Here is a 26732-nt window from a genome sequence, read left to right as displayed (position 1 = left end):
AGAGTTTGCCATAAATATATTGTATGCTTTTATTCCTGCAACATTGAGGTCAATGTCGAGTATTTCTGGAAACATTGTAGATGGAACACAACTGATCCACGGTGTCTACCCCTTCTTTAGTTAGTACTGTTGTAGAAGGTAATAATCTCAGGTTTTCTTTTTTCTTTTGTACTTTCATCAATTGCAGCATCATGATGCATTGTGCCCAGTAGGACAACATTTTTACCTTTCTTGGGAACATATGAAGTCAGTGTAACATGGCTTAGATTGTCTGGATTATAGCTACATGGGCACTTTACTTTACCCTACTTTGTAATTGATTTTGATGTGAACTGATTGCCGATTGCGCACGAGAAGCTTACTGTGATAGCTGCATGATACTTTGAACCAATATTTTATACTACTCATTTACGCACACACACACATGTAGGAGCTCTCTAAGCCCTGTTTAACTGAAATTCGAAACCGAATCTACACGCTTGTTGCTTCTGATTCCTTTGTGTTTTATCGCCATGCTGATCTGACCTCCTAGGACCTTTGCTGGTCACTAAAGGGTCAGTCCTTTGTTTTAGGTTTGACCTACTTCCTGGCCATACCCTATATAACTCTCTCTTTTTTCTTCAGTCCAATCGGCTGGCACAGAACACACGTTCGTGTCAGCCGTTAACCAGGTGCAATAGCATCGGCCGATTCGGAAAGGGGCATCGCAACCTTACCCTTTCTTCCTCCCTGTCAGCAGAAGGCATAGATCACACACAACCAACAACCAGAGAGCCAGCAACACATCAACACTATTGTCAATTACTATGTATATTTTACTAACTACGGATCTAGTCTTTCTCGCACGCAAAATGAGGCCCCTCAATTTTGGTGTATCGATGCAACTCTGAATTTTGATTACGATCAACCAATTAGTTGGATCTATTTTAAAACGGGGGCGCCAGTTTTCATTTGTTTTATGTAGTGTTTTTGGTACGGAAAGACTTTCAAACTTCGTATACTTATCTATTTTGTGTTATAGAACAGAAAAATATTTTTGTATTCGAATTTATTTCATGTAAAAAATTGTCTTATTTCGATAATTTCTACTAATCACTGACGTCTATTCAGTTGAAAACAGTTAGCGCTGTAACGGTGTATATCGTATTAATCCCCTAACTAGACTGTTAACCGTAACCGTAACCCTAACTCGAGAATCCGAACTCTAAAATTGTTACACACATAGATACGCACAGCGTAATTTATTATATAAACAATATATGCGTATAAATTACGATTAAACCGGATGAAATATGGCACAGGGAATAACATTTTTATGACCGCCCAGCAGTGATTGGTTGAAATTACAGAAATACGACAACTTTCACATGGAATAATTTGCGAATTCCTTTTTTTTGTTAAGATGTTTTATATGACACATTCTACCAGTGTCCCAAGTTTCAAAGTGTTTCGTTAAGAAAATACTGGCGCCCCCGTTTTAAAATAGAGCCAATTAATCTCGTAAATTAAAGAATGGGATGTTATTTGGAATTAAAGTTAGGAAATTTGGTTGATTTTAGCCAATCAACAGACAGCGTGGCATTAGCAGCTTGTTACCATGACGACCGCATGCTATATGCTGTTGTCTGTTAATTTTTCACACTTGATTCTTCAAACCACGAGATTCTTTTCACCCGCATGTTTTGTTTTAATTTTTCTGTGTTTGTAAATTATATATTTTTCTGTGCTTCTGTGTTAGTATTTTTCTGTACTTTTTCTGTGTTAGTATTTTTAGATATTATTCATTTCATTTCATATATTTTTGGAACTCATTGACTCAGCTGGATTTATGATTTCACTAGGTTAATTTTATTCATAAAAATTTTAATTAGGAGTATTTCTTAGGTCAATTTTATTCATAAAAATTTTAATTAGGAGTATTTCTTAAACCGTTAGCTTCACATTTCAACAGCTTAAATTAAATTTAACCCACGTAACAGGAACTGAGAGGGATATCGTGGAACAGAGAAAGTGTTTGGGATCTTTTTTAAAACGGGGGCCACATTTTTCATTAATGTTTTACGTAGTGTTTTTGGTACGGAAAGACTTTCAAACTTCGTATACTTATCTATTTTGTGTTATAGAACAGAAAAATATTTTTGTATTCGAATTTATTTCATGTAAAAAATTGTCATATTTCGATAATTTCAACCAAACACTGACAAGTATTCAGTTGTTTACATTTACTCCTTGGCTGATTAAGCGATGTAAAGCGTATTTAATCTCCATACCTTCGTTTTATTTGCTTTTTTCATTTTAAATTTGCTTTAACTCTAACCCTAGGGTTAGGGTTAGGGTTAATTGTTTCAGAATCGTTTGTTTATGTAGTCGGCACTTAATGTATATCGGCTGAATGGACGTCAGTGATTGGTTGAAATTACAGAAATACGACAACTTTAACATGGAATAATTTATGGATTTCTTTTTTTTTTTAAGAAGACTAAGAGAAAAAGATGTTTTATATGACACATTCTACCAGTGTTCCAAGTTTCAAAGTGTTTCGTTAATGAAAAATGTGGCCCCCGTTTTAAAAAAGATCCAGTGTTTGTGATACAGCTAATTTGAGATTTTTGAATTCTGCATGCAAAAACGTATAAGATACAGGTATTCTTCTCTTTGGGACAAATTCTTTGTTGATCAGTGTTATTCTTATCGTAGTTTACAAATCCAAGCATGAAAACAACGAAGAGACAAAAGAAACAGTAAGATAATACATGTTGATTTTATTAGGTATTTCTGTTTAGGTAAATTTTCAGATTAACACCCGCACGATTTTCACTAGGGTGTTAGGGCTTTAGGATCAGGGTTAGTGAATTCCGTCCCTAACCCTCAGTTTCTCTACATACTCCTACTCCTTCTCCCTCCTATCAAGTTCACTCACCTTCACAACCTCTCTCCTCCCTGTCACTCATCTAGCATTCCATTTTGAGCATACCTTCTACGCATACATATTATCTAATTTTAGGGATTCAACAGAATCAAAGCACATCAACACATAGGATGTTGGAATAGCTAGGCACGATGGCGGAATTCTGGTTTAAGCACCCCATATAACTTTTTTATTTTGGGGAATTTTCAGAAAAATTTTGTGAATTGGTGTTCTGCACACGGGAATTCATACGATTATGCAGATTTTAAAATTAATTTTTGTAATCCCCACCCCTCATTAAATCCTAAAATGGCAGAGACGGACTATATGTAATCTGAACCTCCCCCCCCTTATTTATTTTTTTTACGGAATCCCACGTTTTAGGCTATGAAGATTCCGATTCTGAAAAAAAATTGTTTGAAAAATTTCAATTCCCCACCCCCACCAAGCAGGCTATTTACATGCTAGAAATAACAGCCAAATCTCACAAAACTAGTGTTAGGGTTAGGGTTAGGTTTACAGTGTGGATCTATATAAAAACCGGGGGTGGGGGAGTCAAAATTTTGAAATTGAGATTTTTGAAAATTTTTTTTCAGAATTGGAATCTCCATAGCCTAAAACGTGGGATTCCGTAAAAAAAAAAATAAGGGGGGAAAGGTTCAGATTACATATAGTCCATCTGGACCGTACAGACAGTCCAAATCTGCCATTTATGGCTACAAGTTGAGAAAGTTTCATAAATACAGAATATATTTTTAACAAGTTGAAAGAACGAAAGGACATCTTTTTCTCTCTCTCGGTCACCGACCATCGCTTTCTTTCTTTGCCCATGTGCTTTTCACTCGACATTTCTTCACATCAAATTGAAAGATAGCCCCATTTATTTCTGTTTATAATTTCAAAATAACTTTGAGATCCAAGTTCAAAAAGTTAAAAATATTCGCACATAAGCACGGCCTATTATACCATCTAGGGTATTCCTTCGTTTTGACTCGATTTTTGGAACATGTGTTGTCTTATCAACTGTCAGTTGACGAAATGGGAAAAGCTAATGGGTTGTACGTGCGTGCGTGCGCGTGCTTGTTCCTCTGTTTAAGCACGTACGCGCACACAGAGATGAACAAGCACGCATGCACACACACACAAAGAACAAGCACATCATATAACAGGTCATAACTTTTGTACTTTTTGGTATTTTCAGAAAGGTTTGCAAATTTGTGTTCAACGCACTGGACCTCGCACGATTATGTAAGAAAAAAAATTAACAAATTAGACTTAACCCGTATCGAAAAGCTTGAAGTCATTGCCTGAATTTATCCACAGTGATTTAAAAAAAAAAAAGGTATATAAAAGATAATGGTTAATGTTTACAACTTACCTGGAAACGAAAATCAATATATTTTTCTGTTAGTAAATGTTCTCTTCTTATAAGCCGAATGGGGATATGAATTACAAAAAAAAATTATGCTTAAATCTGAGCAATGGACAACCCTTGAACGCATCATCATGCTGTTAAATGTATTCATGAGGAGAAAATATTGAAAAACATTAATACATGTCAGAATGACAAAGAAACGAGGGAAGTGGCAGGTGGTTGTGGGATGTGCTAAAAGCAACAGCTAAATTTCTTTAAATCACACACCTTTTCGTCTGAAAATTACTTTGAAATTATAAACAGAAACAAATGGCAGATTTGGACTGTCTGTATTTTAAAACTATGATGAAAAAAAATTCGAGGAAGAGTGGAAATTTTAGGATTTATAGTAGGAGGGGATTAAAAGGTTAAAAAAAAATCGTATCAATTTCCACATGTAGAACACAAATTCGCAAAAATTTTCTGAAAATCCCCCCCCCCCCAAGTTATGAGGGGTTATATGGAGTGCTTAAACCAGAATTCCGTCACGATAACATAGAGCTCACAGTCAATTAAACAACATGAAATATATCAAGTATTGTGAGAATATCGTAAATTGTAGATCCGACTGTACCAACTTTTTGCTCGTTAATACAATGAATCAACGGCGCTATTGTTCACAAAATGCTAAATAAACTTTTACTCTTTAGAAGTAAAGGTACTAAGGGACGTAACTGAAATTAAAATAGGCGCCGGTGACTCACAATCTTGTGGTTGTCTGGAAATCTAACTTTTCAGCGTAAGTCACACAAATCATAATTTTTATATTGAAATCGTCGTATCTTCTACTTGTATTTTTTTCTTTTTACAGCTTCTTTTTCACAAGCATTGTTATGCAATTAATTTTTGTGCTATTTTATTCGATTGTCTATTAGAGCCATATACCGTTGGATTGCAGTTGATCTATTCAAATTTGAATGTGTATCCGAACACTGGAAGTAATCAGTTGGGATTTTGGCACTATCATGCTATTATTAGCTGTCAGAAGTGAAAGTGCTCACTGCTAGTGAAGTATCTGTCTGTCTGCCTGCATGCCTGTTGATTCTTTGGCTACTGACAGCTAATACCATGACTGGCCGGAGCGAGCTATATGTCTGTCTGTCTCTCTCTCTCTCTATCTATCTATTACTCGAAAGTTCCCGCGTCCGCGCTAGCTAGTCGTGAGTGGTCGATCCTATTATTTTTAAACTTCAAACTTCATTTGTTTTCTATTTTGATAAATTCTCTCTGTTGAAAATTATATTTTTATATTTTAAATAATTTGCAATTTCAGGAAATATGTTTTTATATTAAATTTGTGTTTTCTACTCACGACTAGCTAGCGCGGACGCGCGAACTTTCGAGTAATAGATAGATAGATAGATATAGAGACAGACAGACAGACAGATAGCTCGCTCCGGCCAGTCATGGTATTAGCTGTCAGTAGCCAAAGAATCGACAGGCCAGCAACAGGCATACAGGCAGACAGACAGATACTTCACTAGCAGGCAGTGAGCACTTTCACTTCTGACAGCTAATAGCATGATAGTGCCGGGATTTTATATAAATTAGAAAGTCTTAAGGAAGAATGTATGACGTGAAAACAGGAGTTGTATTAAAATTCAATCTTAAAGTTAGGCACTCTGACATACCTACACAATTGTGCTCCACCCGCCTTTGTTTTCTCAAGAGATATATACGTGATGTGTGTGTGTCCGTATGTATGCCTGACAAACCAATTTCGTTTCTTCTCAACTTCCTCAAAAATGGCCATTTCCTTATGAAATTTTCTACAAGTACCTTTCAGACGGTGTGAATAACGATTATATCAGAATTTAATGTGAAAAAAAGGAGAAAAAAAAAACCGCAGGCTCGCACACATACATACTGACACACATGACATATCTACAAAATGAAACTTGAAATTTCGAAAAAAATTGGGCCAAAAATTGTGATGTATGTATGCATACATACATGCAGGCATGCCCAACAATATATTTTTCACATTAAATTCTGATGTAGTGATAATGAACACCATCTGAAAGGTATTTTGTAGAAATTTTATTCATCAAAAAAGATGGATCTAGTTAAATTCATTAACAAAATTAGCCCTCTTTAATTTTGCTCAGATTGTTTTCAATTTTGGTGTATTGATGCAGTTCTGAATTTTGATTTCGCTCGACTTATTACTTTATCCCGTAAATTAAAGAATCTGAAGTTATTTGGAATTAAAGTTGGGAAAATTTTGGTAATTTTAACCAACCAACAGACAGCGAAGCATTAACAGCTTGTTACCATAACAATCGCACGTTGTGTGGATTCTTCAAGTCGGACCAGAATGAACCATTCTGTATTTTTATTGGATTAATTGGGAAATCTCATAAGGAATCGGTTTATCGATTTTTCCATTCATCGATTGTTTTTTTTTTGTTTTTTTTTGTTTTTTTGATAACTTAAACCATTCAAAGATCCCATGAGTCCTAGGTAATGCTGGCATCAAGTTTGAACAAAATACGTCAAAATTGGTAAAAGTTATGGTTGAAACTGGGGTGAAGCCAATTTTAGTGGGAAATCATATAAGGAATCGGTTTATCGATTTTTCATGCTGATTGAATGGAAAACCCCACAAGGAATCAGTTTATTGATTTTTCACCCAAATAGGATTTAACCGAACACAACATCGCTGATTCAAAAAATCTATATTTATACTTTAAAGTTGATTTTCATACCCAACCTAGTTCTGCAGAACCAGTATCACAATGGGAACGCATAGTTCGGGAGTTTGACCGGCAGAGGTGATCAGGTTGCAAATGCCGGCCCTTTCGAACCCCCCCCCCCCATCATCTAACCCCTTGGCCCATGGGTTGGGAACCTTTACTGCAAGGAAAATAGAACACCCAAAAGGTCTCTCAATCCTCTGTGTCAGAAGAGGTTATGTTTGGATCACAACTAAGCCTTAACCTAACCCTAAGCTAACCTAGCGAAGGGGGGCTCGGGAGCCTCTAAAAGGCAGCAACTACTCCCAATCTAGGAGTACTATCGGTCAAGGCTGCATCGAAGATATGCATTGGAGAAGGTTGCCTCGAAGATCTGCATTGGAGAAAGTTTGCACACTATTATCATCATCATCATTTAACGTCCGCTTTCCATGCTAGCATGGGTTGGACGATTTGACTGAGGACTGGCGAACCAGATGGCTGCATCAGGTTCCAATCTGATCTGGCATAGTTTCTACAGCTGGATGCCCTTCCTAACGCCAACCACTCCGAGAGTGTAGTGGGTGCTTTTACGTTTGCATTAACAAATCAACACTGGTTGCCAACTGATATGGGACAAACACACACACATGAAAGGCTTTTCAGGTTCCATCTACCAATTCCACTCACAAGGCTTTGATTGGCCCAAGGCTATAGTAGAAGACACTTGTGCAAGGTGTCATGTAATGGGACTGAACCCAAAACCATGTGTTTGTTTCTTATCACACTGCCATGCCTTTGCCTATCTTAAAAAGGACATGTTGATCATTGTAGTCTTACATATGCAAAAGGGCTACCAAATCTTAACTTGCCTTATAACTTATATCAATGACCGAAGTAGATTGACCTGGCTCATAAAAAAAGGGGTGTTTGTAAAGTTTTGTTATGAGAATTCATAATTGCAGCACCATTTATTGTACTTTATTAAAGTAAATTTCATACATAAAATAAGTTTCAGAAACTTTACTTCCATTTCATTTCTTAATTTTCTTTTAAGCTTTTGCAATAAATTAAAAGAGATTCAGCTTCAGATGTAAATTGTTTTGATGCACCCAAACATTCCATCAGTTTGGAAGCTGAATTGTATTCTTTGATTGGGTAAGAACATTTCAAATAGAGAAAAGGGTATACATTTCTTAGATTTTCAAAACTTTTTGGTAATGTTTATTTCAGTTGTTTGAATTGTTATGATTGAAGTGAGTGTTCTAATACCTTGATGATGAGGAGGTGGAAAGTGAAGTGTTCCTAGTAGTTTAGTTGATAAAACATGAGGTATGGTCAGTGTTAAAGTTTTGAAAATTAAATGACCACATGGGCAGTGAGACCAAAGATATATGTAGGCAGGCCTTGTGAAAGTGGAGACAATTGATAGGAGCTCCTACAATTGTTGATTTGAACTCGGCCTACCTACAGATTCATATGGATGAGAAAGTGTGAAAATAGTAGCTGGTAGAATATAATAGCAAGACTAGGATGGTGGCTCAGACTGAACCTCTTGCTAAACATCATAGCAACAATACTTGAGACAATATTGGGAGAAGTGGGGTTTCTAACTTCTACAGAGATGAAAAGAAGATAAGGCCAACATCCTAGTCCTACAAAGATCACAGAGGGAGTGACATCTGGTTTGGTGGATGAATGTCTATGAAATGGTGTGAGTTGGGAATTAAGCTGGATTTATTTTTTTATTGTAGATAGTTAAACAGAAAATGATTTTTGTTAACTTGCTGCCATGTGAAGTGTTCTTTAGATCAGGTGGGGGCATATGATGTGATGATTGGATGTAGAAGGTAAAAGTAATATCAGGAAAGCTAGGGCGCTTGGTGTTGAAGAAGGAAACCATTTCCATGTTTTTCGGGTCATTAGAATTATGAAATTCTGCTTGTTTTAAGAACTGGTGGGTTATTTTCTTTCCTTTATGGGTTCCCTTGATTAGGAAGACATTACAACCAGATTATTTTGTTGTTCACCTACCTTTTCAACCACAGTGTTATAAAATAATAAAAGTCTTTCAGACTTAGTTGACAGTCAACAAAAGCATGAGACACAGCTGACTAAAGTGAATAACACACGTTATTCGTTTGTTTAATATCAGTTTTTCCATGCTGGCATGGCTTAGATGGGAAGGTATTTGTGACAGAAATTTTACTGTTGGATGCTCTCGCTTTTGCCAACTTTTACCTATTTTTCAAATAAGTGTTTTTTTTTATTCTGGAGGAATTCAAAAGTGTAGAAATAGGAGACAATTTGTTGTCAATCAGCAATTTTGGAATTGTTTAACATGAAATGTAGTCTTCTATATAAATGTGAACGATATTTTAAAATTTTCGTTTTCAAAAATATTAAAATCATTTAATTTTCATTCTTTCAAAAAGGATTTCAGATTTGGAAATTACTAGCGAGGGAAAATTGAATATAATGTTAAAGTTCTAGAGACTTGTATACCAATTTTTAATACTTAATTGGAAAAACATTAAATATAACTTGCCTTCATTTTTTTTTTTCAGTGGGCTATTACATATGGATAGTCAAATTACCATTGAGGGTCGTATGATTGACCTTATTGATGAGAAATGGCGAGAAGATAAACTGCCAATGGAAGATGTGGCTGTACCCCAGATGGAGCTCCCTGAATTGGAACCTGACAATGGTCCCACTATTGAGACTCTGCATGAACAAGAGCAGAAATGGTCTGACTTGAGTTTACATACATTTAATCCTTTACCAATGAGTGGGGGAGACAAGTAATCTGTTAAATTACGTAGTTCACTTGTATATATTTAAAAAAAATTTGACTTGGTTTGAATTTCTTTTCAAATTTTTCTTTAACCTATTTGAGAACATGCATACAACATTGTATTCACCAGGTCTGTCATCAATTTGAAAAAAAATGTAAATAAATTTTTGAATACCTATAATTGGAAGTGGCTTGTATTTATTCTGATATTGAATTAGTCTGATGTAGCTGGCACGTTGCACTCAATAGAATGTTGTAATTTATTTGACTTTCTAGTTATGTCCCTTGCATCTATGATGGACTAATTGTTCTACAAGTTCTCAACCGAGTTCCATGAAAGATTTTCGGGTAGTCCACGTAGCAAAATAGTAAATTGGGCACCCACAATAGTATTTTAAGGACCCCTGAAAAAAATTTCACTTTAGATGTATGTATTGCAAGAAAAAGCTAGCTTTCCTTCTCTAACATGTTAGATAGTTCAACCTATACAGGTTAGTGTGAAAACAAAAGAGAAATTTTGAAAGATGTTTCTTTAAAACTAGTTTTTAAACATTGAATGGCTATGGGGGTTCACCTGAATATAATAGTAATCAAAGGGGTCCATAGATAATAAAAAAATTAGAACCCCTATTCTAGAGTTTGGGACTTGTGATCCAATACTGAAACTGAAGCTATCAGAGTAAAAGATAAGGAAATTTGGATGATGAGCAAGCAGCCAGTATAACTTGAAGAGAAGCTTTTGGTTTGGCTCCAAATTAGTATGATGCACTGTCTACCAAGGCTAGTCTTTTGAATTACAAGTACAGTATACCTGATGGGCTTCCAAATAACTTCTGCCTAACCAATTTCACTCACAAAGCTTTATAGCAACTTGAGGTTTTGGAAGACACTTGCCCTAAATGCTGCACAATAGGAAAAAACCCTGGAGGTCATGATTGCAAAGCAAATTTCTTAATCACTTGTGTATGCTTATCTTACTGTTTCAGTCACATTTTTAATGAGTACTAAGCTGATATATATATATATATATATATATATATATATATATATATATATATATATATATATAATTTAAAACTTAATGTCTATATCTATATAAAACACTTGACTTTCTGTCGTGTATCACTTATCAATAAGTGCAACTAACTTTCATTTAAAAGTGTTGTACCATGATTTTGTTGGTTGCACCTAGTGCTACTTCAAAATAAAAAGTGGTGAGTTCATTTTCATCAATGGTATTGGCTAATTCTTGTTCTCTTTGATACTGAGCATGTCAGCAAATTCTAGAGATGCCTTCATTTTCTATTCCAGTGGATAGATATTTCTTTGTCAACAATATCACCAAGGAATATCAGTGTTGTAATACCAAATTCACATAGGGATTGCTAACTATAATTTACATGATCAGACCATCAAAGAGTAATTGAAAAATGTATTGTGTTCATTCCCAGTTAGGTTTGTGATGAGTAAATAAGCTAGGGCTAGATGAAAGTTAACCCTTGGATAATGTGTCAACTTCTCAAATGTTTATGCAACATTCATCATCATCATCATCATCGTTTAACGTCCGCCTTCCATGCTAGCATGGGTTGGACGATTTGACTGAGGACTGGTGAAACCGGATGGCAACACCAGGCTCCAATCTAATTTGGCAGAGTTTCTACAGCTGAACGCCAACCACTCAGAGTGTAGTGGGTGCTTTTACGTGTCACCCGCACGAAAACGGCCACGCTCGAAATGGTGTCTTTTATGTGCCACCCGCACAAGAGCCAGTCCAGGGACACTGGCAAGTCCAGGGGCACTGGCAGTATAGAAACCAAAATGCATCTGTTTTGTGAATGTCTTTTAGCTATACTGGGATCTTATAATACACTGCAACAAAATCTATCTTAGAGAAGACTTGTACACCAATAAAGAAGAATAAAATCCCTGTAAGTGTGGTATCAAGTAATTATTTGATATAGTGCTAGTATTGAGTGAACAATTGTCACTAAGTCTCTTGGAAATCACATGTAAAGGAGACAGCCTGTTGCTACCGGAGGGGTAAATTATGCCGAGTACAAACATAATTGAACCCCCAATTTAACAATATTTGAATAATCCAGATCAAGGCATCTAGCTGTAGCTTGATGTCTGAATAAGGAAATCTAACTACATGCACTACGATAATGTTGTTGTACACTGGACATGCAATGCCCGGGTATTCAAGTAGAAAGGCATGGTGCCTAAAGCTGCCTTAAGTAACAGTGTTGAGTGAGAACATATTTGTCATGAGTCAACATATAGTATAGCTGGTCATAAAGTAAATAAGTGGATGGTGTTTAATATCCACCATCACACTGAACTGTTGAAATTTGGTACTAATGATGGGAGGAGACAAATCTACAATGATGTACATCCATCTGAACACACATTAATGTCTAAATCTAATGTGACCTCCCACTGTGTAGTAATGGACAAAGAGTGGTTAATGGTTATTGTTGCGAGCTGGCAGAGTTGTTAGCATGCTGGATGAAATGCTTAGTATTTTACCCATCGCTATGTTCTGAGTTCAAATTCCATTGAGGTTGACTTTACCTCTAATACTTTCGAGGTTCATAAATTAAGTGTCAATGAAACACTAGGGTTGATGTAATCAACTAGTTATCTTCCCACAAATTTCAGGCCTTGTGCCTTTAGTAGAAAGGATTATTTTGTTCATCAACTCAGTTAACTAAAGTAAAAGTTAAAGGAGCAGTATAAAAAAAAACTTTTTATTCTTTTACTTGTTTCAGTCATTTGACTGCGGCCATGCTGGAGCACCATCTTTAGTCGAGCAAATTGACCCCAGGACTTATTTTTTAGAAGCCTAGTACTTATTCTATCGGATCCCTTTTGCCGAACCGCTAAGTTACGGGGACATAAACATACTATCATCGGTTGTCAAGCAATGTTGGGGGGACAAACACAAATACACAAACATATACACACACATACATATACACACACATACATATATATATATATATGTATACATATATACGACGGGCTTCTTTCAGTTTCCATCTACCAAATCCATTCACAAGGCTTTGGTCGGCCCGAGGCTATAGTAGAAGACACTTGCCCAAGGTGCCACGCAGTGGGAATGAACCCAGAACCATGTGGTTGGTAAGCAAGCTACTTACCACACAGCCACTCCTTAAATATTTACCATGGGAGCAGTTCATGAAAATGAAGACAAAATTAGTTAAATGCTAAAGTAGCTACTCCAGTTATTGTTTGCACATTGTTTTCTCATAGACCTTGATGTAATGTTTTATACAGAATGTCTCCTGATTGTGTGGTTTGACAATCAGACGGGATGTAAAATATCAATAAATATGTTGATTATTCAAGCAAAACGTAAATACTTGTATGATGATTTGCAGTAAGAGGAAGGTACAACTTCTGATGCAGAACCTTTTCCAGTTAGTAAAGGCTCATTTGATAGGTTTACGAGATGCCTAATTTTCACAAATATTAACGCATGTAGTTATGCGCATGTACACACACACACATTATGTATGCGCCATCCTGAAAATAATGTAAAAGTGGGCATAGCTATTTTTTATTAATTGACATAGATTGTTCATGTTGGTAGAGTAAGTATTCCAGGAAATAAAGTTACTACTCAACATAGTCACCATCACAGATGATGCATTTGCGCCATTGTCAAACCTAACTCTCAAATCATCTTTGAAAAAATTCAGGTGTGCACAATTGTACCCACTTCTTCATCTGTGTCACTGAACATGTGGACAATTTTTTACATGAAATAAATCCGAATACAAAAATTTTTTTCTGTTCTATAACACAAAATAGATAAGTATACGAAGTTTGAAAGTCTTTCGGTACCAAAAACACTACATAAAACATAAATGAAAGCTGGTGCCCCCGTTTTGAACAAGATCCCTATTTTGTGTTATAGAACAGAAAAAAAAATTTGTATTCGGATTTATTTCATGTAAAAAATTGTCTTATTTCGATAATTTCAACCAATCACTGACAAGTATTCAGCTGTTTACACTTACTCCTTTGGCAGTTTAAGCGGTGTAAAGCGTATTTAATCTCCATTACTTCTGACATTTTGCAGAGCCAACACACGTCTTTTTCTTGTGCTAAGGAGGATATATTGGTTTTTCCATCGAGATTTTGTTTGCTGTTGCGGTGTGAGTTCGTGTCTGTCTAGCTCTCTGTATTGAATAACTGTTTGGATAACTGTTGGTATACAGTTGTTTTCGCCCTACGGGGCGAGGGGTTCCCTGTAAAAACTTTATTTGTGTTTTTGTCTTTTGACAAGTATGGCTACTCTAATTGTAGCGGAGGGTGTCCTTCCCATGGAGGAGGAAAGTGTGTGTAAAGGTGTTTCCAGAGGAGGGCCAGGTTTTGCGCAGGCCTTTGGAGGTGACTCCGTTGAAGTAGAAATGACAAGGGAGAGTCTGTATGCATACCGGAAATATGTACAGGGGGTGGATGGTGAAACGAAGCTGGTTCCACCACCCGAGGCAGTCAGCGCAATTGGGGAGAGAATTGTGGTGTACAGGGTGTTCGACATTAAGGAGGGGAAAATTGCAGAGGCGCGTAGTGAGCTGGTGGAGCTGTGTTTGGCGCCAATTTGGTCGAGGGTCATTCATGTAAACCGCGGTACGGGAGGTGCAACTGTCGAGGTTCACTTCGAGTCGGCGGAGGTGGCAGGGGAGGTTTCGACAGAAGCCTTGAAAACAGACCTAGTTATGCTGCTGCCCACTTGCATGGGAGAGCGAACAGCACGTGTGACTGTGGAAGACGTGCCATTTGGGTATGACGTAGTGTGGGCGGCGGCGGCCGTGATCTTCGACGTGGAGGAAAGTATAGAGGTTTTAAGCACAGGGAGAGGGAGGGCAACCGGTTGGAGGGGTCAGGCGCTTGAGATGATGGTCCAAGCGGAGAGCAATACCCCGGAAAATTTGCCCGACAGGGTGTCTGTGGGGGAGGGATATGCCATTCGCGTTTCAGTTGAGGGACGGAGACCCAGATGTTTCAAGTGTGGACGGGGGGGTCGCGTTCGCTCAGCTTGCGTGGAGAATGAGCAAAGCACCATTGAAGCGAGTGGCGACGCTCCTGCGAGGGTGGACGAGGGAAGAGGAGAGTCAACAGTCACAGTTGCAGTGGAAAGCAGGAAGACGGAAGAAAGTGGAAAGCAGCAGGAGAGAGTAAGCATGAGGACGTCTGAGAAAATGGTGACGGAGGAGGAAAACGAACCAACACAAACGGCATTTAAAACTGTTACAAACAAAAGGAAGACGCAATCCACTCCAGACTCCCCTCCCCAAACACACAAAAAAAAAGCTGCAAACTTGCAGACAGAGGAAAAAAAAAAAACCTCCCACACCTATCCCGCTGGTACAACACTCATAGGGCAGAATTTTAAGACCCCCCCCAACCCTGTTTTGAAAGGTTGTAAAAAAAACGACAGGATAGTAGCCATAAACATGAAGAACGAGAAGGTGGTGAAATACACAAAGGCCCACCCTCGCATAAAGTTCTTCAAAAGTGGTACGGAGGACGATAAATACCGCTACGCGAGGGTGGCCGAAGAGGATTATAAAGAAAGACTATTTCAAGAACATGTTTTAAACAAATTTATAATAGATGTCTCCAATGACGTCAAGGAAGGCAGATTGATTGTCAGCCCGGCAGCCACTCCAACCCAGAGCCCGGTGGCAACCCCGAAAAAGGGCCCAGTAGAAGCGGAAGGAGTAGGGGAGGATGGCAAACAAAAAGTGCCATGCTCCCTCTCACAACCATAAGTGTTTACTTTTACCCTTATTTTTTCCGATGATTAAGTTGGGTAGTTTAAATGTGCATGGAATGAGGTCGAAATGGAAACAAGCTTGTTTTCTGGACGACCTCATTTCACATAGAATAGATGTGGCTGTGATCACCGAGTCCAAGTTGGAAGGACCTGGGGCGTTCTCGCCCCTCCTCAATGGCTACGAGAAATTTATTTCGCCGAGCCGGAGGAGAGGTGCAGGCGTGGTGGTTCTTTTTAAGGAGGACTTGGAGTTACAGATTCGTACTGTCTTTCTGGACCCAGAAGGTAGGCTGGTCGTCCTAGATGTGACACATGAAAGTAAGCAGTCCTTCAGGTTGGTGGCTGCCTATGCTCCTAACGGACAAGGGCAGTCGGTTTTTTTTCGGAACCTGGAGTACTTTTTATTGACGTCTAAAACCATAGTTTTGCTAGGGGACTTCAACACTATTCTCGATGCGCGCGTCGATAGTGTGGGCTCCACCGATAGGAAAGGGAATCCTTGCCTCAAGGGTCTACTAGAGAGTTTTAATCTAGTAGACCGCTTCCGACTGGATGAGCCGAGCGTTCCACAGTGGACGTGGAGTAATAACGACGGCTCACTCAGATCGTACATAGACAGAATTTTTGTTAGGGAAAGAGATAAGAATAGTTTTAGCTGTCCACATTTTTGTATTGTGCCTTACTCGGATCATAAACTTGTGACGTGTGAGGTACATATAGATAAGTGTCATAAACAGGGACCCGGGTATTGGAAAATGAACAAGTCTATTTTGACTTGTTTAACTTTTCGTACCCGGATTAAGGAGTTAGTGCAGAGGGCATTATGTGGCACCATCATTAATAATAGATGGTGGCACGCCCTCAAGAGAGCCATCCGTCTTGAGTCCATTAGATTTAGCAATCAGCTAAGTTTAGACAGGAATAGAATAGAGGGTGACTTAGTCAAGAGTCTAGATGAGGCAATGGAAGCTGGCTCCGCATCCAAAGTGACAGCAGCGAGAACGGTCTTGTACCGACACCTCAATGCCAAACACGAAGGGTGCCGAGTCAGAGCTAAAGTACGCGCTGGGAAACGAGAAGGTATCAACGTAGCCAGATGGGCTCGTCGTGTGGAGAGTCAGAAGGGCAAGAAGTCCTGCATTAAGTCTTTAACTGACGAGCAGGGACGCAGGGTCTATGGACAGGAGGAGATGCAAAAGGCACTTCACCAGCATTTCGCTCGGGTGTTCGGGGAGAGCGGTTCGCTTGAGCGCGGGGAGCCCTTAAGGGATTTCCTAGCTGGCGGGCCTCGACTCTCGGCGCGTGAGACGGAATGCTGTGAGGGCCCGATCACTCCCGCGGAGGTAAGAGAGGTGCTGGCCGGATGTGTCGCGGAAAAGGCTCCGGGACTGGATGGTCTGCCCTATGAGTTCTATTGTTTAATGGCGGACTTGTTTGGGGAGGTCCTGGCAGGCGTCTATGCAAACTGGCAGCAGAATGGGAGGATTCCCAGTTCTGTAAGCCGGGGAGTTGTGACGCTGATCCAGAAGGACCCAAGCAAGGGGGATAGCATTAGTAATTACAGGCCCATAACTCTACTAAACGTAGAGTTAAAGATTTTGGCCAAGGTGTTAGCTTAAAGGTTGACGGCTGTCGCGGAGAAGCTTGTCGGGAAGGCACAAACCTGTGCAATCCCAGGCAGGTCGATCCAGGACATCCTTCACCTTCTTCGCTACACCTTAGACAGGGTTGGGAAATTAACCGGAAAAGGAGGGGCATTGGTCCACTTAGACCAAAGTAAAGCTTTCGATAGGGTAGACCATCAGTACCTGGGGGCCGTCCTCGAAGCAGCTGGGCTGGGCCCAGGCTTTCGCGGGTGGATCTCCGCTATGTACAGCGGCATCAAGTCCACCGTCCAGATAAACGGTTACCTAACGGAACCGTTTTCGATCATGCGGTCTGTTCGTCAGGGGTGTCCCCTATCCCCGGTCCTGTACGTCTTGGCCCTGGAGCCATTGTTGCGGAGGCTGGGGAAGTTGGGTGACATCCCTAATGAGATTGGATGCGGTAAGTTCACTTCTGCTTATGCGGACGACATCACTCTCATCGTGTCTAAAGAAGCACAACTACCTCGTGTAGAAGAGGCTCTCCGAAGATACGAAGCGGTGGCAGGAGCAAAAGTTAACAAGGACAAGTCCATCGGTTTGCGCCTCGGCACCTGGAGGAACAAGCCGTTATCGTCCAGTGTCGTTGGACACTGGACAGATGGTCCTGTTAAGTTGCTTGGAGTCTGGTTTGGTTCAGACTCCCAGACGGAGAAGAATTGGAGCGAGGTAGTGAACAAGGTGGAGGCCATAGTTCGGAAGTGGTCCGAAAGGTTTCTGTCCTTGAAGGGTAGAGTGGAGGTGGTGCAGGTGTTTATAGCATCTGTAATCACCTACCGCCTGTCCGTTGTACCTTGCCCCGATTGTTGGCTAAACAAGCTGGTGAGACTCCTCTTCCGCTTTTTGTGGAGAGGGGGAAAGCCATTTGTGAGGCGCTCCGTGTGCTGCCAGGAACCGCTAAAGGGTGGTTTGGGGATGCCCTGGCTAATGATGCGCAGACATACGTTGAGGCTGAGACATCTCTGGTGCCACCTGGAGGGTGATAAGGTGTGGAGTCCGTTGGCGGAAGAGTTCTTGCCGCGACCGGCCTCGCTGGAAAGATTTAAACCCGGTCTCATTAAAAGACGTAATTTGACTTTATGACAGGAGTGCCGTCAGGCACTCTGGTTTATCCACAAGACGGGCAAGGCTGGCTGCGGGAATACCACCTCGGTGTTCTACAGAGGGCTAGTGGAGGGCAAAAACGATGACGTCCTAGGAGAGGCTCTGGGGTTCGACGAGAACCAACTTACTGCACTGTTTAGTAAAACCTTCAAGTCGGAGTACATGGATAATTTCCAAAAATATCTGACTTGGCAGTGTTACAGGAATGCTCTACCTGTTCACGAGAAGTTATCCAGGCATGGTTTAGCAGTGCCACCGACATGTCCAAGATGCGAGCGGAACAGTGAAACTGTTCTACACGCTTTTGTACATTGTCGGCAGCTCTCCAGCTTGATAATTTATGTAGAACACGTGTTGTCGCATCTGGGACGAGTACAGCTGTCGGCTGGGTCTATGATAAAGATGATACCGCCAACTGGACTCTCAAAGGAAGGTGAGACTTGCTTTTTCTGTACGGTAGCAGTATTGAAAGAGTGCATATGGAGGACAAGAATGGAAGGTTTGGGGACAGGGTCCTACATATCCGGCCCTGGATTGCTGAATTACTTCAAATACCATCTGAAGAGCAAGATAGGGCTGGAAAAGAGAACCATGTCAGCCAGAGTATATGAGCAGAGATGGAAGGAAGTGGTGAAAAAGGTGGGTGTAAGTCACCCAAACTAATCATCGAAAATAATAAAAGGCAAGCTGCTGGGCCTTATAGGCTGCCGGGTTGAAAAACCCTATTTTTTTGTTATTTTATATACGTGTTTAGGTATATGTGTGGGTATGGATATGTGTGTGTATGTATGTATATGTATGTGTGGGTGTATATATATGTGTGTATATGTGTATGTATATATATATATATATATATATATATATATATATATATATATATGTATATATGTGTGTATAGATGTGTGTGTGTATACGCATATGTATGCCTGTATAATTGAAAGAGGAAAAAAAAAAGGTCAATGAACATATATTGTACATATTAAGACTATCGTAATTTTTAAAAAGACAATCGTAATTTTTAAAAAATAATATCATAGAACTCGCACATTTTGTTCATTTGTTTGTCCTGTATTGTACCCATCTGTGTTTTCGATCCTTCGTGATCATAATAAAAATATTAAGAGGCAACACACGTGTGTTCGTTTTCCCTAACCGACTTGCTCCTTCCCTCAAAAACCATGCCTTGTGCCTATAATAGAAAGGTTTATTAGATACTACCAATATGCTTCAGCTATTTTTTGACAAGGAAATAATAATTTTATCACCGCGATAATCGTTTGTTTACGTAGTCAGCACTTAATATATACAGCTGAATAGACGTCAGTGATTGGTTGAAATTACAGAAATACGACAACTTTAACATGAAATAACTTGCGATGTACGTTTTTTTGTTAAGAAGACTAAGAGAAAAAGATGTTTTATATGACACATTCTACCAGTGTCCCAAGTTTCAGAGTGTTTCGTTAAGAAAATACTGGTGCCCCCGTTTTGAACAAGATCCCAAAATAGATAAGTATACGAAGTTTGAAAGTCTTTCGGTACCAAAAACACTACATAAAACATAAATGAAAACTGGTGCCCCCGTTTTGAACACGATCGAAACTTGTTACTTGTATGACGTTAAAAAACAATCAACTTCGAATGCGATGAATTTTCGTTTTTTAATGAACCGGATTTGTATTGGATTAAACCTTAACAATACAACACTAACATTTCCCACCATACTAAGCATTTTCATGTTTAAACTCGATAATTTCCACATACACACATACGCGTGCGCGAATATGTATGTATATGTACACACAAAAACGCACATACGACGGGGCTTCTTTGAATTTCTTTTAACAAAATCCACTCACAAGGCTTTGCTTGGCTTGGGTTAATGATAGAGGGCATGCCTAGGGTGTCACAGATGAACTGGGAAATGAATTTATCAACTACACAGCCATGCCTACGTCTTCACACAATCACACATGTGTGTGTGCGCGTGCATGCACACGTGTGTATGTATGTGTGTGTATGTATGTGTGTATATGTGTGCGCGCGAGTATTAATGTTAATTTCAGATTATAAATTTCTTTTCTTTTAGTCGCTACGCATTATCAATTACATAGTTTTCATTAGTTTACATATAACATTGCAAATAACCTACAAATTCTATGGGCACACGAGACTAATTGAAACTTTTGATCTACAAGCAAAAGCAAAACAAAAATAGATTTTTCTGTAAAACACTACATTTTTAAGCTGTTCTTAACTTACTTAAGTATGTAAAAAAAAGATAGGCAGACGTAAATGTGGACCCACCCACTTTTTTTTTTTTTTACAGAAACCCCCATTTTCGAGTACGGAGATTCTGATTTTGCAAAAAGAAAAAAAGCTTTTTAAAATTTTTATTTCTCCCATTAAAATGCCGTTTTTTTTGGGGGGGGGGTCAGAATTAGAATCTTCGTACTCGAAAATGGGGGATTCTGTAAAAAAAAAACAAAGAGGGTGCGGTCCACATTCTTTACGTCCGCTAAAAAGGCAGATACAAATCATTGGAATAAACATATTTATAGGAAGTCGTAATAAATATTTTAATGACGTTGTATTAGAAAGCATAGTTTATATATGTATCATTAAAGGGAATGGTATTTGGAGAGTAATGTACCCAGTAACCTATTTGGGTCAAAGACGTACCTCCAGACGTAGGAAGTTTGATCAAACCTATCCTTCACCGAATGAATAATTCAACAATGAGATTAAAACTCTAACATTCTGCTTCTGCCTACGTATGTAACGTTTTAACTATTGATCAAAAGGGAAGACAATCAATAGTATTGATAAGATTAACGTTGTGGCCTAATTCTGTAAGAACTTGCTTACATGATTTCTTCATGTATGAAACTGTTAGTAACTCAGGATCTTTTCTGTGTGGCTGCCACTTTTCAATTTTGTTCCAATTTCGTTCATAACTATATTCGGTGTACATTAAACAATGTGTGTGTGTGTGTAGGCATACCTTGGCTTAAGTCATTCTCGATTATACATTGGTTTCCAAAAATTATATATAGGAAAATAAAAATCAAGGTAAGTCATTCTACTCGACTTTACTACAACAAATATTGGAATCGTAAAATCACTAGAAAACCGTTAAAAGCACATAAAATCATGTTACTGTACAATAAATAAGAATAAAAGCATATAAAATCATATTAAAATACATACAGTAAATGTTAACACACACACTATAAAGCAGTGTAGCTTAGTGAACAAAATCAAGAAATCAGCTGTTTTGTTTTATTTATCAGTCTTTTGGAGCTCATATTGCACTGTAGCTCCAATATCTACCACTAGGCGTTGTTGACACTCATGATTCCTGCGATTGTTTTGAATTCAGATTTGTTTATCAGCTACTTTCTCATTCTCATTCATTTGTGACTTTATTTTTTGCCCTCTTGGCTCATAAGAAAATTCATAGTGAAAGTGCTGAGCGTCATGCTATAACACTGGAAGATAAACTGGCTGTGATAAAACGCCATGAAAAGATGAAAAAGTGGTGGCAATTGCACAATCTTTTGAGATGAGTCAGACAATTGTATCGATGATTGTACATAACAAGGACAAGATTTTAACATATATAAAATCTGAAGCCCCAGGGATGAAGAACACTGTCACCAATAAGAAAAGAAGTAAAATCTTTGAAGAAATGGAACGTCTTCTTTCTCTTTGGATTGTTACGTTGGATCGTCAGTGTGCTACTATTAATCAAGAAATCATTCAAGAAAAAGTGTTGTCTTTAAGGACCTGAAGACAAAATATCCAGATGAGAAAGATGTAGAGTTCAAGGCAAGTCAAGGATGGTTCATGAGATTTAAGGAGTGAAGTTATCACTCCATTAAGAAGCAAGGTGAAAGTGCATCAGCTGACAAACAAGCAGCAGTGGAATTTACTAATGCATTAAAGAAAATCATCGAAGAAAATGGGTTTCTTCCTGAACAAATTTTTAACATAGATGAAACTGGATTGTATTGGAAAAAATTGCCAGACCGTTCATTCATTTCCAAGGAGGAGAAAACTATTCCAGGCTACAAGGTCTCAAAAGAACGTGTGACCATTATGTTGGGAGGTAATTGTGCAGGAGATTTTAACTTAAAGCCATTGCCTGAAGAACATACCCAAGGCATCTCTCTCTGTTATATGGATGGCTAATTCAAAAGCATGGGTTACTGTTTTTGGCTCTTCAATCATTTTATCCTAGCAGTAGAGAAGTACTGTAAGGAGAAGGGGATTCCTTTTAAGGTTTTACTTATCTTAGATAATGCTCCTGGCCACCTGCAAAACGTCGTAGATTTTGACCCCAACATTACCGTTGTATACCTCCCTCTGAACACCATGTCTCTTCTGCAGCCAATGGATCAGGGAATAATTGCTATCTTCAAGCATTACTATATGAAGTATACGCTGCAGCAAACAATAGCTGCGACTGATCTTGATGAGTCCATCATACTTCATGACTTTTGGAAGAGATGTGATATCTACAAGGCTGTACAGGACATAGCAGCTGCATGGAATGATGTACAGAGCATGGCTATGAATGGTGTATGGGAGAAGCTATGCCCGCAATTCGTGAATGATTTTAAGGGATTTGATAATGTTACCATCAACAAAACGTTGATTATAAGCAAAGAACTTCAAATTGATTTCACAGATTTATTTGAAAAAGACAAGCAGTCTCTGATGAATGAGGATTTGATAGAACTTCACGAGCAGCTAAATAAAGAAGAAGAAGAAGTCAAACCTGAGCCATGTCACTTTACCATTCAGAAAATGCAGCAAGCATTTACATATATCAAAAAAGGTCTTCCTATGTTTGAGGATATGGATCCAAATGCTCAACGCTTTTCCAAGATTATGGGGGCTTGTTACATAGCTTTTGCTCCTTATAATGTAATCCTTGAGGTAAAGAAGAAGACAGTTCAAGGAATTCTCAAATGGTTTTTTTAAGTGCATCGAACAACAAGAGTCGGAGTCAGCTGTTGATGTTGATGATCCACAGCCATCTACATCCGCAATGTAAACCACCGAATTGTATGTACATATTGGTAAATTTAAACTAATTTAGTTTTTTTTTACTATTGGAAAAAGAATAATAATTACTGAATTTATTATTTTACTATGATGTCTTATTGCAAAACCCTTTTCATAAATAAAGTGTCCGTGATGTACGGTAAATACCACCAAATTGTATTTGTAAATGTAGATTACCTTTTTATTTTTACTGTACTGTATTAAAAAATAAAAATTATTTGTTTGTAAGCTTTGTTTATTAACCATGTATTATTGAAAATGCATTCGTAAATAAAGTACAGAACTGGGAATGGTTATTATTGGTTTAACCTAGAGACAAGTAAATTCGGCCTAACCTAGCCTACAGACAAGTTAATTCAGCCTAAGTCGTTTTTCAACTTAAGTCATGCCTCCCAGAACCAATTAACGACGTAGGATGAAGTATGCCTGGCCAGCTCCTGTCAACTGTCCTACCCATGCATGCATGGAAGATGGATGTTAAACGATGATAATTGTATATTTAGCTGGAAGCCAATCTGTAGAATATAAATAATATAATAAAGCGGGGGCCTGCTTAAATATATTTTTTGTAGTGTCTTTTATCCTTTTGTAGGATTTTTCTTTTTCTTGCTTGCTTGGATAAGATAATTCAAAAGAGATCTTTTTCACAAATTACTTTGCCAAGTAGCTACATTAGATATCTTTCCAAATCAGAGGTAAAATGGTCTTAGTTTTCTTTCTTGGGTATATGTAGAGTTCTATAAGAACAACAGTTGTCAAAATCCCAATGTCATATCATTCAACTACTATTGTAGTTGAATAATATTCTTAATGCCATGATTTACTCACACACAGCATCTTCAGAGCTTTGAAAACTATTAATATTTTTGAAGAGAGCTAGTACCTAGCTACATTTTGGCATGTAAAAATTGAGATTTGGTCCAGCAGAAAAAAGTTGGAAGCATGAAGAATTTCATAGTTTTGATCTCATGCAACAAAAATTTCATGAAAAAAATATAAGTAAGGCAAAAAATTGGATTTAAGTATAATTAACTTTTTTTATTTTAAAAACAAACTATATTTTAATTTAGCTTAAATGATAGAGCTCAATTCGAGGCCCAATGTTTGAAGATCATGCTTCACCACCTCGTCCCTTACCTCTGTGAAGCCCAATATTCAAATATCATGCTACTGGCAATGACCATGATTACAATTTCATAGATGTCATTTACATGACACCAGCAACGGCCACAACTATGATTTAACTTGGCTCAATGAGTCTTCTCAAGCTCAGCATATTGCCAAAGGTCTCAGTCACTAGCAAAAATGAGTAGTCCTATGACGGACTGGCGTCCTGTCCAGGTGGGGTATATATATGTCATGAAACTTGGAAACTGGTCCTTGAGTCGGCATTACTCAAAAAGGTAACTTTACTTTACCTTTTTCTGGCCAGAAACTACTACCCTTCTGAAATTTTCTCCATATGTCCATTCACCTGTTTGAAGAAAGAGGCTGTTCAAATCCCCACTTCTTGATATGATGTGACTTCCTCTCGCTTCTGGTCCCAATGTCCTTTTTACTCCTCCACGTGTCCTCCTGATCTAAAGATCACTGCCCTTCTATTCCATTTCAAAGTTATCAATCCACCTGGATAGGCAACACTCCCTTTGTCATTTTCATAAGGTCATGGGGCTAGCCTCTCCTTTTTTTTGCCATCAGAGGAGCAAACAATCCTACAAACATCCAAGATATGATGTGGCATTCCATCCACTGGTACATTGTTCTGAGTGTTAACTGCCATCACCCTTCTTTTCTCCCAATGAGCTGTGTATCATGCATTAGACAGCTTCACCCACACATTGTCTCTGATCTGAACAGATGCAGACCCTTTCACTTCAGACTGTTGTGATGCAATGCTTGGGCATCTCCATGACTACTGAAATATAGCTCTTTGTGGAACCAACTCCCCAGTTTGTCCTGCTCTGGGCAACATATTGTACCAAAAAACTGCCTCAATAGGGGAGATCCACACCCTTTCAGCCATGGCTTTGATTGTGCAATGGTGTTGTTCCACAATCCTTTTTCCACTGGGCCTGTAGGTAGTTCTGAAGAAATGTCTGATTTTCCATCATTTGAGCATCTCTTTCAATTCCCCTGAATGAAATGCTGTGCTATGTCCATCAACAGTTCATCCACTAGTCCCTTTTCTTGGAATATTGTATTTAGCACCTCTGGAATTTCAGCTAGAGTCTCCATCCTAATTTTCATTCATATTGCTATTTACCCTGGCCCACAGTCAACCATTGGAAGGTACAAACTTCCTTGATAGTGCATCACATTTATTGCCAACCTCTTCCAGTTTTCTTCCACTTGAATTGTTCCTGTTTCATGCACATTCAGTGAGGGGTCAGACTGACACCTGTCACAACTCCAAACTAGCCTGTGGCTGACATTGGTAGCCTACTCAGTGTAGATGAGACCTGCATCCCCATTGCACTCAGAGTGGGAGTTGATGTCTGTAGGGGACTGAGATGTTGTTATGGCAAGCCCCTCAACTCACAGGCCTTCACGGTTTGCCTTGGCATCTAAATGCTGTTCATTTCACTCATCACACTGAGCTAACCAAAAGTAGAAGAGCAGATTGGTTGATTGATTGATTGCCCTTTCAATACTGCTTTTGTGGATTTTCACATCTCAAGAATCAAATGTTTAGGAAAAATATACAATTTCATCATACAACTTTCAAAATAACTGTGGAATTTCCACTGCTAGTGATAATGATAGTGTAGTGAACACCAACAATCCAATCTAATTAATAATACTTATCCAATGAGGGAAAGTTATTATTAGCTTACTGACTAATATTAGTTTAATCATTTCATCACTTAGACATTTGACATAGTTTGAGTTTATGAGACCTACTCAGTGAAGGATAGTCTTTCCTGCAGTGTGAGAGAATCACTTAGATATACAATAGTGTGCATTGAGTATGTGTGAAAAATTTCTGTCATGAGAAGTTGTTTACCACTAAGAAAATTTGTATTTATCAATATGTGGACAGAAAACTATCGACAATTAATTATTGAACATTGGTGGATCAATAAAAAAGGGATTTAGTTCATAGTTGTTGTTTAGCAACAAGCCTGCTCTCAATGAATAGCCTTACAATCAAAGTATTCCATTCACCCCAATCACATTTCAGCCTTTCCTGGTGATTAAACAATTTTAAAAAATAAAAACAATAATTTATTATCTCCAAAATCAAGGCAAAAGTTTATGAGTATACTTTAGGGAGAAGAGGTTGCTGTCTGTGGCCAACATTGGTGG

At 38.5% G+C, this 26732-nt stretch overlaps 1 protein-coding gene across 6 annotated transcripts; it reads left to right on the top strand.

Moving 5' to 3' along the window:
- Positions 1–2304: 2304 nt before the first annotated feature.
- On the top strand, positions 2305–9975 carry LOC106867888 (anaphase-promoting complex subunit 13). 6 transcript variants are annotated; one of them, XM_014912949.3, is made up of 2 exons: positions 2305–2741; positions 9565–9975. In XM_014912949.3, exons 1-2 carry the CDS (start codon positions 2713–2715, stop codon positions 9803–9805), a joined length of 270 nt encoding a protein of 89 aa, XP_014768435.1. In that variant the 5' UTR covers positions 2305–2712; the 3' UTR covers positions 9806–9975. The 6 variants fall into 6 exon arrangements, with proteins under 6 accessions (XP_014768435.1, XP_014768436.1, XP_089208864.1 ...); XM_014912950.3 differs by having other exon boundaries at positions 2307–2643; XM_089352738.1 differs by lacking the exon at positions 2305–2741 and adding an exon at positions 3908–5061.
- The last annotated feature ends 16757 nt before the right edge of the window (positions 9976–26732 follow it).

The sequence above is a fragment of the Octopus bimaculoides genome, chromosome 5 (assembly GCF_046866305.1).
Source record: "Octopus bimaculoides isolate indiv1 chromosome 5, ASM4686630v1, whole genome shotgun sequence".
Taxonomy (NCBI): domain Eukaryota; kingdom Metazoa; phylum Mollusca; class Cephalopoda; order Octopoda; family Octopodidae; genus Octopus; species Octopus bimaculoides.
This window is presented reverse-complemented; position numbering and strand designations above follow the sequence as displayed.